At 41.2% G+C, this 13,490-nt stretch overlaps 2 protein-coding genes across 2 annotated transcripts; both read left to right on the top strand.

Annotated features, from left to right (window-relative positions):
- Positions 1-1,623: 1,623 nt before the first annotated feature.
- LOC306981575 (verrucotoxin subunit beta-like) lies at positions 1,624-5,971 on the top strand (the record flags this gene model as incomplete). Its single annotated transcript, XM_079581183.1, has 3 exons — positions 1,624-1,708; positions 4,373-5,772; positions 5,918-5,971. The coding sequence occupies 3 exons, from the start codon at positions 1,624-1,626 to the stop codon at positions 5,969-5,971; spliced, it is 1,539 nt and encodes a 512-aa protein (XP_079437309.1).
- An 84-nt stretch (positions 5,972-6,055) lies between these two features.
- Positions 6,056-12,451, top strand: LOC306981574 (interferon-induced very large GTPase 1-like; the record flags this gene model as incomplete). The annotated part of the gene is made up of 5 exons (XM_079581182.1): positions 6,056-6,376; positions 7,516-7,544; positions 7,631-11,870; positions 12,120-12,179; positions 12,255-12,451. The coding sequence occupies exons 1-5, from the start codon at positions 6,121-6,123 to the stop codon at positions 12,449-12,451; spliced, it is 4,782 nt and encodes a 1,593-aa protein (XP_079437308.1). The 5' UTR covers positions 6,056-6,120.
- Between the last annotated feature and the right edge of the window lie 1,039 nt (positions 12,452-13,490).

The raw sequence follows: 13,490 nt of genomic DNA, 5'->3' as shown, positions 1-13,490 counted from the left end.
GTTTAATGGATTTAAGAATTTTGAAGCTGCTATCACACAAAGGCTCCTATGGTAGAATATAACCTGACCTGTTGAGATGTTTTTGTTTGAAATAGCTTTTGATTTCAGTAAATATGACCTCCTAGTGCTGCACATTACAAGCTTTCGATGAATTGCATCATCATTTGGAACAGTACATTTTTTTTACTATATTTATTTCTAAATAAAATTAATAAAATGTTATCATTGGGAGTTTTTTTCAATCAGATTCATATTATCCTCTAACATTTAAAGGTTTGAACATTGTGCTATCTATCATTTGAGTTGATAATTTAGAAATCCTTATAATAATAATTTGTAAGTCAGTGTATTAACAGTCTCTTGGTTCGGCTAAACTTGGCAGAGTTGTAAAACAGGGCAGTTGAATCACAGACCAACAACAAACCGATTTGCATTACAGTAAAGCCTTGTGTCTGTCATTAGATCACAGATGACGATCCACTGTCCCATCACTTCGAGCTCCTTCCATCAAGGCATGTGTACAGGAATTATTTTGTGCCCTCTGCCATCAAGGAGCTGAATAAGTTGTAAACCCTAATGTCGTTCAGTCAGTCTGTTCCTGTTTCTTTTGATGAGGTGAATCTGCTGCTGCTGTGTCTGCAATTAACTGATTTTGTTTACTTTAATGTATTATGGATTTTGATATATATTTGCGGGGAAAATGTATTTGAATGTGTGAGCCTAAGGCACATTTCTGCTTTCTGTGCATGGTAGACAATAAAGTTTTTCTTTTCTATTCTAATTAAGCTTAGTGATGACGTGATATTGTCATTATTATGTCATACCGCCTTTGCTCTGCCCAATCCCGTCAGACCTTGGAAGCTCAGCAGGGAAGGGCCTGGTCGGTACTTGGATGGGAGACCGTTTGGTAACACCAGGAAGCCGAGCGAATGTAGTGAGTGAGTGAGTGGTTGGTGGTGGTCGGAGGGGCCGATGGCGCAGACTGGTTGCCTCGCTTCCGTCAGTCTACCCCAGGGCAGCTGTGGCTACAATCGTAGCTTACCACCACCGAGTATGGAGTGAATAAATAATGCAATGTAAAGCGTCTTTGAGTGTCCAGAAAAGCGCTATATAAAACCGATGCATTATTATTATTATTATTATTATGTATTATAAACATAATTAATGCTCTTAAGAGCTGGCTCAGGAAGCCATGCCTTTTTTAGTTTTGCATTTAGCTGATATTTAATATTTTATTTCTATTAATTGTGATCAAAATAAAGTGATTATTTAATTTTCAGTTTTGGTTCTACTATTTCATTTATTTCACTTATTTTAGCTGATTGTTGGTTTTACTTGCTAGTTTGTGTATATTTTGCGTTGGTCCTCTGGGGCAGGGTGTGGTGCCTGGATGGAAGTGGCTTCCCCCGTCTCCTCTGGGCGCCCTGATGTGCTCTGGTGCAAACGGCTCCTCTGATAGAACTTGTTGTTGTATAATTGTAACAGTTATAAAGGTAAAGGGGTGGGCTGCTGCTGACAGGTTTAATCCCTGAGGCTCTTGGGGAAAGATGGGTCAAATGCAGAGAACAGTAATTTCTCTACTGGGACAATAAGGTCGACTCTGACGAATCTAATCTTGTGCAGATGGAGCCCATCGAGATTGTGGCCGTGGGGAGGCCTTTCAGCCTCGGGATTTTCTACGATTGTCGGAGCGACAAACTGGTCCCAGGTACAACCTCACAACAACTACACCTCAACTCACATCAGACTGTTGGATAAAGGCCATCGACCAAAATAAACATGTTGTGTACATGTTTTTTTAAATGTTAAATTTGCCTCACTCCACATATTTCAGGTATAGCCAGTTGATTAATGCCTTCATTTGTTTTAGTAGAAAAGGGCCATCCTATCTGGAAAATTAACCTGTTATTCTTAGTTTTTATAAACCAAATATCTGGGGCACTTCAATCACAGATCTATACTGTGATGATGATGACATTAAAGCCTTTTTGTTGTTAGAGAGTATATTTATTTTTGCCACCACAGTGTACATTGTAAACAGAGCAGAAAAACATTGTCTTTACCCCAATGTTTATTGGGCCATGAAAGATAGAAGAAGAATCTAAAATAGTAGTGGTCCTGCCGCTTCACTTTGCCACCGCTCAAAGGTGTAAACGGGTGTGAAACATGCACATAATTAATATGCTTCAACAATTCGGATGTGCAGGAGGGATTGTAAGAGGTAGAAGTTTGGGCCAAAACTAAAAATGTCAAAGTTTGAACAGGAAAAATCAGATACTCCAGCTTTAATCATCAGTGTCGTAGACTTAATGTCCGAGTGGACATTCTGATCAGAAAATTGCCAATTCCTAAACCGAACTGTTCAGAACATACTGCACTCTTTTGTATACAGCCCACTGTTGAGCAGATTTAAAAAGGCTCCTATGAAAAAGCTCAGAGTTGTTCATAATGATGTATTCAGAATCATATTGAAAAAGCCAAGAGAAACAAGTGCCAGTCCGCTGTTTTCTCAGGCTCATGTTTGTGCTTTAGATGCTCTCATGAGAAATCTGATGTACAGGTTTATACACCGTTTGAATGAGGAGTACATTGTCAGTCTGTGTGCACTGGTACAATTGTCTGTGTCAACTCAGATTAGCACAGGACATTCCATTTGAAGGCAGGGGCATTAGAAGTATTTGGAAGATAAACCGGTTTTGCAATTAGGCTTGTACAAAGGTTGAATGATGTAATCAGTGTCATGCTACGCAGCAGTGCTTCAGTGGCAGCCTGTATACATGAGCATGTTTTTTTCTAAGCTTTCATTGCAGATGGTGCGGTGGATTTAAGACGGCCAAAATGTCTGTATGTAACAAGCATGAGGTGCAGCGTGTCAGAGAAATCAGTCTTATCAGTGTTCTATTCAAAAAGATGAAAAAAAATGGAAACGAAGAGTCGCTTCTAATAAATTAAATAGTTACACACCATTCGGCTTGAATATAAACTTAAATAAGATCAAAGATTGCTTTGTGTGCTACGAATGCACAATCAACAAGGCTCAATGTAGCTTGGAAAGGGAGCGGTAGTGAGGCTATGATCAAGTGACAAAACCTGCAAAATGCAACTTTTTTTCATTTTTTTGCAGGGTAATTCAGTTAAGTAACACAACTAATAACTCGAATTGGAGTGATTTATTTCTTTGGACCGGACTTTTCCGACCAACAAACACTGGGAGACATATAAGTCTAAAATAAATACACAGGCTCTTAAGCTGGGACAATCTACTGAAGTTTCACCATATCTGTTCAGTTTACAAAATTTTGCACAATTTAGCTCCACCCCCTATTTCCACATTCATCACTGTCCAGTCAAACCGAAGCACCAGAGGCACCACCAGAGGAGACTGCACTATCCCCTTGAGGAAATCCGCATTCAGTCAGACTGTTTTCTCCTTCACTGGAACACAGCACCTTCATCAGTAAGAGAGGCTCCATCTTATCAGTCTTTTAAATTGAGTGCCAAAAAATGGCTAGTTGAGACGCAAATCTGTGAAACTACTATTTGAGTGTGTGTGTATATAAGCTATGTGGTTATCTTATTGTTATGTCTGCTACACTGTTCCATTTTATATTGTATTTTACTGTAGTATGTGATTTTTTTTTTATTTTTTAGGTTGCTTTATGAGATCTGGCAGGGGGACTACCGGTGAAAACTAGCCTTTTGGCTAATTCGGGTACATTTACATTGTCCTAATGTTCCTTAATGTACATTGTCCCATTGTCCCAGTGATTTACAAAATTACAAAGTTCTACAACAAAAAACAGATTCAAGCAGTAACTAGTTGAAACAGAGGCTACATCGCGACATGAACAAAGGCTTTAGGACAGATAGAATGGTAGTCTAACAAATAACATATAACAAACAAAACTTACTTTTAACCAACCTGTAATTGTGTAGCTCCAGTCTGAAGTAGTCGCCCATAGTTCTGCATTTATGAGAAGTTAGAACACCTTCGTAGTTGAACTACATCAATTACGTAAAAGCAAAGAACGTCAGTTAAAAACAACACCAGACAAACTTCTTTGCTTGGTGAAGTTGAAGCGGAGGCGCTCTTTGACAGCGGGTTTCAGTGGGAGTGCGTCATGAAAGTGGATCCGCAGTAACACATCCGCCGAGCAGTTCTGACTCCAGGGCGGATTTGGCGAACCGAGTCTGGTGTTATGTGGGTTACTCCCACGTCTTGTAATGCTTGCTTAATATGGAGGGCTACGATACACAAAGTTTTGCTGAGACCTTTTAGTTTTTTTATTTTATCTTCAAAATGTAAACAATGGAAATAATACCTGAATCTTTTGGACCTGCATGTCTTACAGTCTTTATCTTTCTCTTTCAGGCGTAACTCTGTGGGACAAAGAGAAGCTGGACCAAGACATGAGCGTGACCCCCAAACCCAACACTGAGTTTAAGATTGTGGCGTCTGAGTCTATCTCCGATAAGTCCTCTTCACTGGGAGTAGATGCTTCACTTAAAGCCAGTTTTCTTTGTGGCCTTGTCAATGTCGAAGGATCAGCGAAATATCTGACAGATAATAAAAGGTCGACCAAACTGGCCAGAGTCACTCTGCAGTACAAAACTACCACCGTGTTCAAAGCTCTGACCATGGATCAGCTCGGAAAAGGAAATATAAAGCACTGCGAAGTCATGGACAAAGGTTTAGCGACTCATGTAGTGACGGCCATCCTCTACGGAGCTCAGGCCTTCTTTGTATTTGATCAAGAAACTTCTGAAGGAGAAAATGTCCAAGACATTGAGGGGAATCTAAAGATGATGATTGAAAAAATACCTTCAATCTCCAGTGGTGGAGGCGGAGCTCTGAAAATGGAAGATAATGACATAGAAAAGGTGAACAAATTCTCCTGCATATTTTATGGAGATTTCCTTCTGGAGAAAAGTCCAACAACGTTTGAAGAAGCTGTTAGAGTTTATCAAGACCTGCCCAGACTCCTCGGCCCCAAAAAAGAGAATGTTGTTCCTGTGACTGTGCATCTGTTGCCACTTAGCGCTCTGGACTCTAAAGCCTCTAAGCTGGTCCGACAGATCAGCCTGAGGCTTGTCACTGAGGCTGAGAACATCCTTGAAGGTTTCACTGAGCTGGAAATGTGGTGCAATGATGTCCTGAAGAGTCCTGCATGCCAAAACTTCACACAACTTTCCAAAAAAATCAAAAGGTTCCGAGCTCTGTTCTCAGAATTTAAGCTGGGACTTCAAGGGACATTATCCCAGAAGCTGCCATCAATCCGTGGAGGAGGAGAGGAGGAGGCGGCTCTGGCAGAAGTCCTTAAGAAGGCTGCTGAGAGTCCGTTCAACAGCAACAGCCTGAACCAGTGGATGAAAGAGAAACATAAGGAGGTCAACATCATCAAATCGTTCGTAAAACTCATGAAAAACACAGAAATTGTCTCCTCTGAAAACACTCTCTCAGACAAAGTGTCCGACTCAGAGACTGCCCTGGTTTTCATGTTCACCTCTCTAGACTGCTCTGAGCCATTCCTCTCAGAGCTAGACCAATACTTAAGAGGATCTCAGTCCGAGGGCTCTGAAGCTCTGGAGCCAAGACGCTGGTACAGCTCTAATGATGTGATCGACTCAGTGAGACATAAGGCTACGCTTTTCAGTGATTTTGCGGAAGCCAACAAGGACAGGGACAGAAAGAACCTTCAGTTCCTGGCCGTGGGTTTAACAGATAAGAACCAAGAAGGTTCGGCCATCTGCCTGTATAAACACGGAAAGAGGGTCAGTGAGAACGTTGAGCTTCCTTGTAAACCTGGAGCAGTGACAGTTAGTGAATTAACACACAACTCAGTGAGCCTGCACTTCAGTGCCCCGTCAGAGGGGGCGCACAGCGTCACTGAATACAGAGTGGAGTTCTGTGATAAAGGAAAGGAGGAATGGAACCAGCGACCTCAGGCTGAAGCTGGAGAGGTCACTGTGACTGGTCTGAGCCCCAACACTGAGTACAGCGTCAGAGTGAGAGCCGTCACTGATCTGGGAGTGGGACCTGCTGCTGCCCCTAAAACCTCCATCAGAACCTCCCCCTGTGGACCACCAGAAGAGCTCAGAGGAACCGCCTCCTCCACAGAGATGAGAGTCTGCTGGAGGAGGCCACAGGTGACACAGGGCATCAACATTCACTCTTACATCGTCGAGTACGGACAAACTCAGGAGAAGATCCAGTGGAAGAGAGAGCAGTCCCAGTCTGAGGAGACGGTGATCCCTGGACTTGAACCTGAGACAGCCTACTCCATCAGGGTCCTGTGTGACTGTGGAGAACACGGCTTGAGCCGAGAGAGCTCCACTGTGATCACTACCACCACGGCCAAAGAATCCCCTAAAGCAGGTAAGGGTAAACATTTGACAAGAGGGTAGCACTGAGTTTTTACACTCGCCAGGGACTAGATCAATCACAGTTTAAGGCTTGTCAAACAAATACAAGATAAACTGCCTAAACAATGTAAATAATTTGCAGTAGTTATGCATCAATTTTCTTTATGTTGGTAAAAACATACGTGTTTTTCAAACTCTTCCATCAATGCATACCACATGATAAAATGTAGGTAAAGCTCATATCATTGTCATGGACATCCTTCGGAGTCAATATATGACATACATACATACAACATGTTATGCCATCATTTTATTTCTGCTACAAAGACATGAATCAGAGTGAAAAGTTTTAATATCTTTAATGAAGGTTCCTGAGTGTTCTTCTGTACTCTGTAGTTGAAGTGTAGAACGTTTCAGCTCTCATCCGTAAGGCTTCGTTATCAATACTTAAGTTTCAGCTCAGCCCGCAGTAGGGCTGGGCAATAAATCCAATTGATTCATGCTATTATAAACAGACAATTTGGAAAAAGGCTCAATCTAAATGGTCAACTGGAGTCCGCCGCTCTGTGTCCCCCCAACGTGTGGCCATTTTATCAGAGCTTCAGACGCTCTGCAGTGAAACGACACCAGTGGAGAAGCAGAGACTTTCTGACGATCTGCTGCTTCACAAAGGTGTTGTGTTTTAAGAGTTTCTGCTCCTGTGCCTTTCTCTCACTCTGTCTGAGCGGACCATTTAACTCCGCCCCTTTCCTGTGAGTCTCCAGGGAGACGGTTGGCAGAGGCATGAAGACGATAAAACTAAAACACTCCTGAAAACTCCCTGGTTTATTAAGAGGTTTTACTTTTGAGAGCAGACGAGGAATATCTAAAACAGAAATAACATTTTTAAATAAATGGTTGTGTTTTCTTAATGGGCCTTATTGTAGCTACATTATGAAATATTAATGAGCAGGACTCTGAGCAGTTTTCTTCATATCTTCAGAGGCACTCAAGCGCTAAGAAGAACATTATAATATGACATTATAGTACTTGTTATAGCCATTGTGGGGGATTTACAAAGGTACAATGATGGAAGATTTGCCCCTAAATTAACTTCAATGAACTGTTCCATCATCAATAAATAATCTCTAACATTGTTCTTATTTGATCTAGATTCCAATGTGGGAAAGGACCAAGACATGGTATCCGTATAAATACAAATTAAAATGATGGTATTTATACCAGTAAATTCAAATTCATTTTTGAATTGTGTTTTCCTCTTTTCCAGACGTCTGTGACGGACCTGTTGAGAAGACTCCACCTCCAGGACAGATCTCAGAATAAACTGACCTCTACAGAGTTTCTTCAGATCAAATCGACTCTGAAACATGAAGAGCTTTGTGAAAGTGACCTCTGCTCTGTTTATCTTCACAAACTGATGATGTTAGACTACAGGACAAGGTACATTCAGGCCAAACAGGACAACACTAATGTATGCAAACATGTAGAGACAGATGATTTATTTGCCACAGTTGAGAGCATATCTAATATGTCAGAACAGACCAACATCCATCCTCTGGACCTCCAGATGGCGGTGTTCCACTGCTCAGACAGCTTTCTAAAGCAGAAAATGATCACTAAACTGTCCCAGTGTCAGTACGCCTTACCTCTGCTGGTGCCTGACCCTTTCACAGGGGACATCGAGTGTCCTCTGTGGACGTTTCAACAGATTAAAAAAACCTGGAAGAAAAGTGAAACCAAAGATAATGAAACCACAGTGACCATGAAGTCGATGTCCATCTGCGAAGCAAAGACTCCGATGGTGCTGTGTTTCCGTCTGGGCTCTCTGTCTGGGTCCAAATCTCAGCTGTTAAACACTGTGATCCATGATCACCACAGCACCTTCTTCCACAGAAACTGCACTGGCAGCTCTAAAAAGCGCCTCCTGTTGGATGGTGTAGCAGAGATCGCCTGGTACTGTCCTTCTGGAAAACCCAACGACAGCTTCACTGACTGTGTGGCCTTCTGTAATCTTCACGGAGATGGTCTGACTCTCGACAGACAGCTGGAAATACTGATGGACAAGGCTTCACTCAATGTGGTTTTTGTGTCAACATTGGATCGGGAACATGAGAGTGCTGCAATGATCAACCGTTTAATAGAATTTCCAAAACCTCTCATAGCACTTATTGAAAACAAGGCCAAGTGTGTAATTCAGTACAAGAAAGGGACATATGTAGTCGGTCTTAAAGACAAAAGCCAGTCAGACGTATCTCAAGACCTGAAGACAATCATCAGAGATATTTTATCTGGTCCACATGAGTCCTTTCAGCTTGAATCCATGTCAGACACTAAACTCAGAGTGGACGAACATGACACCTGCTGCAAAAAAGGCTTTTCTTCAGCACAAACAATTATGACAATAATGAAATCTGTCTCTGGGTCTGAAGTTAAAAGGGAATTGCTCCCATGTCAAGGCCAAATGTGGCATGAGTGGAGCAGAATAAACAAAGAGCTCTATCGTCTCAAAGGAAATGTTGAGGAGGAAAGATGTAAAAAGCTGAATGCCTGTCAGAAACTACGAGAACATCAGTGCACAGCGTTCTGTCGTAAACTGATGGTATATTTTGTTGAGCAACTCTATCCCTTAGATCAACCAGAGAGAGAGTATTTCCTCAAATGGACTCAGATCTTATTAGATGATTATGCCATTAATCGTCTTTCTCCAATTCAACAAAACTATAACAAAAAGTGGTCGGAGGTGTTAGACCTAAAGAAGCAGTCTGAAGATAAGGAGAGGTCTGAGGACCCAGACTACAAGGAAACCTCTAGCAGATCTAATGAGTTAAAGTCCAAGGAAGAAGAACTTGTAAAACTCAGTAGGGACCTTCAGTCTGCCACATGTGGCCTGGAGCACATCTTCAGAGAAATGGCTCAGATCTGTGAAGCCCATCAGAGTCTACATAAACCTCCAGGACAGGAGTCGACTGACTGGTCTAAATACCCAGAGCTGGCAGCAGAGCTGATGATCTCAGGACACCCAATGGAGCTGATGGATGGAGATGCAGGTCACGTACCTTTGACTTGGATCTCAGGTGTTGTTGATCAGGTCATGATGAAACTGGGAAATAAGAGGGTCTTTGTTCTGTCCGTGTTGGGGATACAGAGCAGTGGGAAGTCCACGATGCTCAATGCCATGTTTGGACTCCAGTTTGCAGTCAGTGCAGGCAGATGCACCAGAGGAGCCTTCATGCAGCTGCTCAAACTGTCAGAAGACATGAAGAAAGATTTTCAGTGGGACTACATTCTTGTGGTGGACACTGAGGGGCTGCGAGCTCTGGAGTTAGATGGAAATAAAACCATTCATCACGACAATGAGCTTGCTACATTTGTTGTTGGTCTGGGAAACATGACTCTGGTGAACATCTATGGAGAGAATCCCTCTGAGATGCAGGACGTTCTGCAGATTGTGGTCCAGGCTTTCATGAGGATGAAGAAAGTTAGACTTTCACCGAGCTGTGTGTTCGTTCACCAAAATGTTTCTGATGTCAGTGCCTCAGAGAAAAACATGGAGGGAAAAAAGAAACTGCTAGAAAAACTGGATATGATGGTCCAACTCGCGGCTAAAGAGGAAGTTTGTGATGCTGAAAGTTTTAATGACATCATTGAGTTTGACATTCAGAAAGATGTGAAGTACTTTGCTCAGCTGTGGGAGGGAAGTCCTCCGATGGCTCCTCCAAATCCAGGATACAGTGAATGTGTCCAAGATCTGAAGAGCTTTATCCTCGAGAAAGCAAAGAAATCTCCTGGTGTTGCTCTCTCTGAGTTCAAAACTAAAGTCGAAGATCTGTGGAACGCTCTTTTAAACGAGAACTTTGTGTTCAGCTTCAAAAACACTCTGGAGATCGCTGTTTACAGAAAACTTGAAATTCAATATGGAAACTGGACCTGGGCTTTGAGAAGTGAGATGTTGAACATTGAAGAGAAACTTTATACAAAAATTACAAATGGAGAACTTGGTATTGTTGAAGACATTCTTCTCTATGAAGAAGTTACCAATAAATATAATGATGTTAAAGATTCGATGACAAAGTACTTTGCGGGCGAAAACAACAAAGACATGTTAATTCAGTGGCGTGCCGAACATGATCTCAAAATTAAACACTTTCTGGATGCACTGGTTCGAGGACTTCAGAAAAAACTAAATAATGTGATCGAACAGAAGAAAGCAAGTAAAGAGGTTGACGAACGAAAGACAGCATTTGAGAAGAACCTCCTACAGAAGAGCAAAGAGCTCGCTCTTAAATTGAAAAACAACTTACCTGATGATGAGACACTACGTAAACAATTTAATGTGTACTGGGAGACATGGGTCTCTGAACTGACCAGAGGCATAACACCCGCTGAAAAGATCAACCTAGAGAAGGATCAGACTCAGGCCATTCTTGAGCTGGGATTTGAACATGGCTTAATCACATCTCAAAAACGTTCACAATGGTATAAGACAATGTCTGAACATGGAGATTATACTGAGTATGTTGGTCAAAAGCACCTTGTAAGCAAGAGGGATAAAGAGAATATTAAAAGATCTCCAATCCTAGATGGTCGTCTTCCACATAAAGACCAAGAGCAGATGAGAAACCTCATCACAGATGTGGAAAAACAGGCTTCAGAACGAATAAAGAAAAACCCAGTGGCAGAAAGAGGCTACAGTTCATCTTACCTGAGTGAAATGAGCTCCAATGTTTTCACATCCATTACTGAATTTGAATCATTAAAACAATGGAAATACCCTTTAAAGAAAGAGTTTAAAGTCGATCTGATCCTGTTTGTGTTTGACAGGACACAACGGTGGATCTTAGAGTCTCATTCTGAGTTTGTCAAAAACAATGATGTCCACACATATTTAGAAAGTAAGAAAGATGAATACTACAGTGTCTTCAGGAGTTTCTGCAGAGGAAGCTCCTCAGCAGTTGTTCTCGCTGAAATGATCTGTGAGAAACTGAAGACCTCCATGACTGAAGCTGCGTGTAACCAGACTGCTATTGACATCGCTGGAGACATGAGATGTAATGTCCCAGCGTTCAAAGAAAACAGACTCAACCTGGAGAAACACATATTAAAGTCACTGGCAGAAAAGAAAGAATTTCAAAGATATATTACATACATCAGCGATCCAAAAACCTACACTGAGACTTTCATCAGAGAAGAAGTGGAAAATCTCCTCCAATCCAAGTACAAGGATAAATACCACAGTTTCTTCAAACAGAAAATCTCTCACATCCAAAAACAGATTCTTCATGCTCTTCACGAGGCATCAGAGACAACTAAAAAACAGAATGGAGACATAAGCATGTGGCTGCAGGAGTTTAGAGGATCCATAAAAGGCAGACTCACATTTGGAACAATAGATCCTCAAAGCTTTGCTGATGTGGACAACTTTGATTTTCTGAAGGAAGGAATAGAGAAAGGACTAAACTCCATCTCTGCCAATCTCTCAGTGGACGAACTGGCACATCTCCGCAGAAGCAACATTCACCCTAGCACTATTCAAATACTCTTTGGGTTAGGGTTAGGGCTGGGGTTAGTCCTGAGAGGGATAAAGCTGGTCAGACAGAGGCCAGACCAGATCCTCATCGATCAGCTGTGTGACTGCTGCTGGGAAAAATGTCCTTTCTGTCGTGCAGTTTGCACTAACACCATGAAAGATCATAAAAGTGCTAAAGACGGAGGTATGGATCATAGCACTCCTTTTCATCGCTCTTGTTCGGTCTCAGGCTGCCACTACGGGGACACAGAGGAGGTGTCTCTGGCCTTCTGCACAACACAAGTTGCAGGCAATGAAAGCTTTGGTTCTAAACAATCAACACGTCCATACTGGTCAGTGCCTTTCAAATCATACCGTACTGCAGGCCCTCCATATGACACATGGAGCATCATCCCTGACCTGTATCAGATGTCCTATTGGCAGTGGGTCGTGTGCACCTTTGAGAAGGAGATAGAAGAGTTCTATCATTTAAAATATGAAGGTAGAGGAAAAATTCCTGAGGATTGGAAAAAAGTCAAGCTTGAGGAGGCACTGAAAAACTTGGAGGAAATGTACAAATAGATGAAGAATCTGTACAATCAATACATTTGTACTCAATATCAGAAATGTAAAAAGAAACACAAATTAAAAAAGGAAAATAGAGAAAATAATGAGCCAAATACTCCTCTTTCTTGTTTTTCTTTCTTTTATTCTTTACTTTATCTTGAATGGACAAACTATGCTGCATATCGATATCAATGGAAATGATCTTATTTTTATTTTGCCATGTCAATCCAAGGAACAATATAAGGAATGATGAGATTTTTTCCAGATTGAATATGAAAAATGTGTGTAAGTGCAACTATATCAGCACAAACGTGATGTGAAAACTTGAAAAGTTGAATCATAATGACGATAAAGTGTATATGTAACAAACCAATGCAACAGTTAGATATATTATTCTTTTTTAAATGGTAGACAAAAGTGTGGGATATGAAACTAACATTAACCATGTAATGATTGTTGGATTATTATGTTGTGTTCATCATAGAAAAACATTTAATCTGAAGTGAGGTGACATTTTACTGTTAGTAACTATATCATCTTCAACATTAAAATCCTGTACAAATGCTCATTACAAAAGTTGTGTATTTACATGTTTGAAAACAGATTTGAATCATGTTGGAAAAATTGTCCTGAAGACATTTATATTGTGTATGAGAGATATATACAATTATAATAAAGTGATTATTGGTGATTGAAGTTGTGGTTTATTTTTATTAACTATTTTTAACTTTCCTGTTTCCATATGTGACTGGGCGTTGTGTTTGTGGATCAATAAGAGCAGCTCCGACTGGGTTCATTTTTTTTTTAACAAACTATTTAAAGAAAACAGATGGAAAACCATTGTAATTACAAAGTAAATGAAATCAAAACAGATTAGTTTAAATGGCTGCATAGAATTGTGGAGAGAATTGTTGTATTTATTTTCACTGTAGAGTTGGTCCACTCAGTCGTTCCTGCCGTCATTGAAATGGCCGCTATGTCGTGGCTACAGTGACTGAGAAGAGGGGCAGAATACGGTAGTTTCCCGGCCAAAATGGGACCCTTGACAGGCCGG

This window comes from Gobius niger, assembly GCF_951799975.1.
Source record: "Gobius niger genome assembly, chromosome: 22".
Classification (NCBI taxonomy): domain Eukaryota; kingdom Metazoa; phylum Chordata; class Actinopteri; order Gobiiformes; family Gobiidae; genus Gobius; species Gobius niger.
This window is presented reverse-complemented; position numbering and strand designations above follow the sequence as displayed.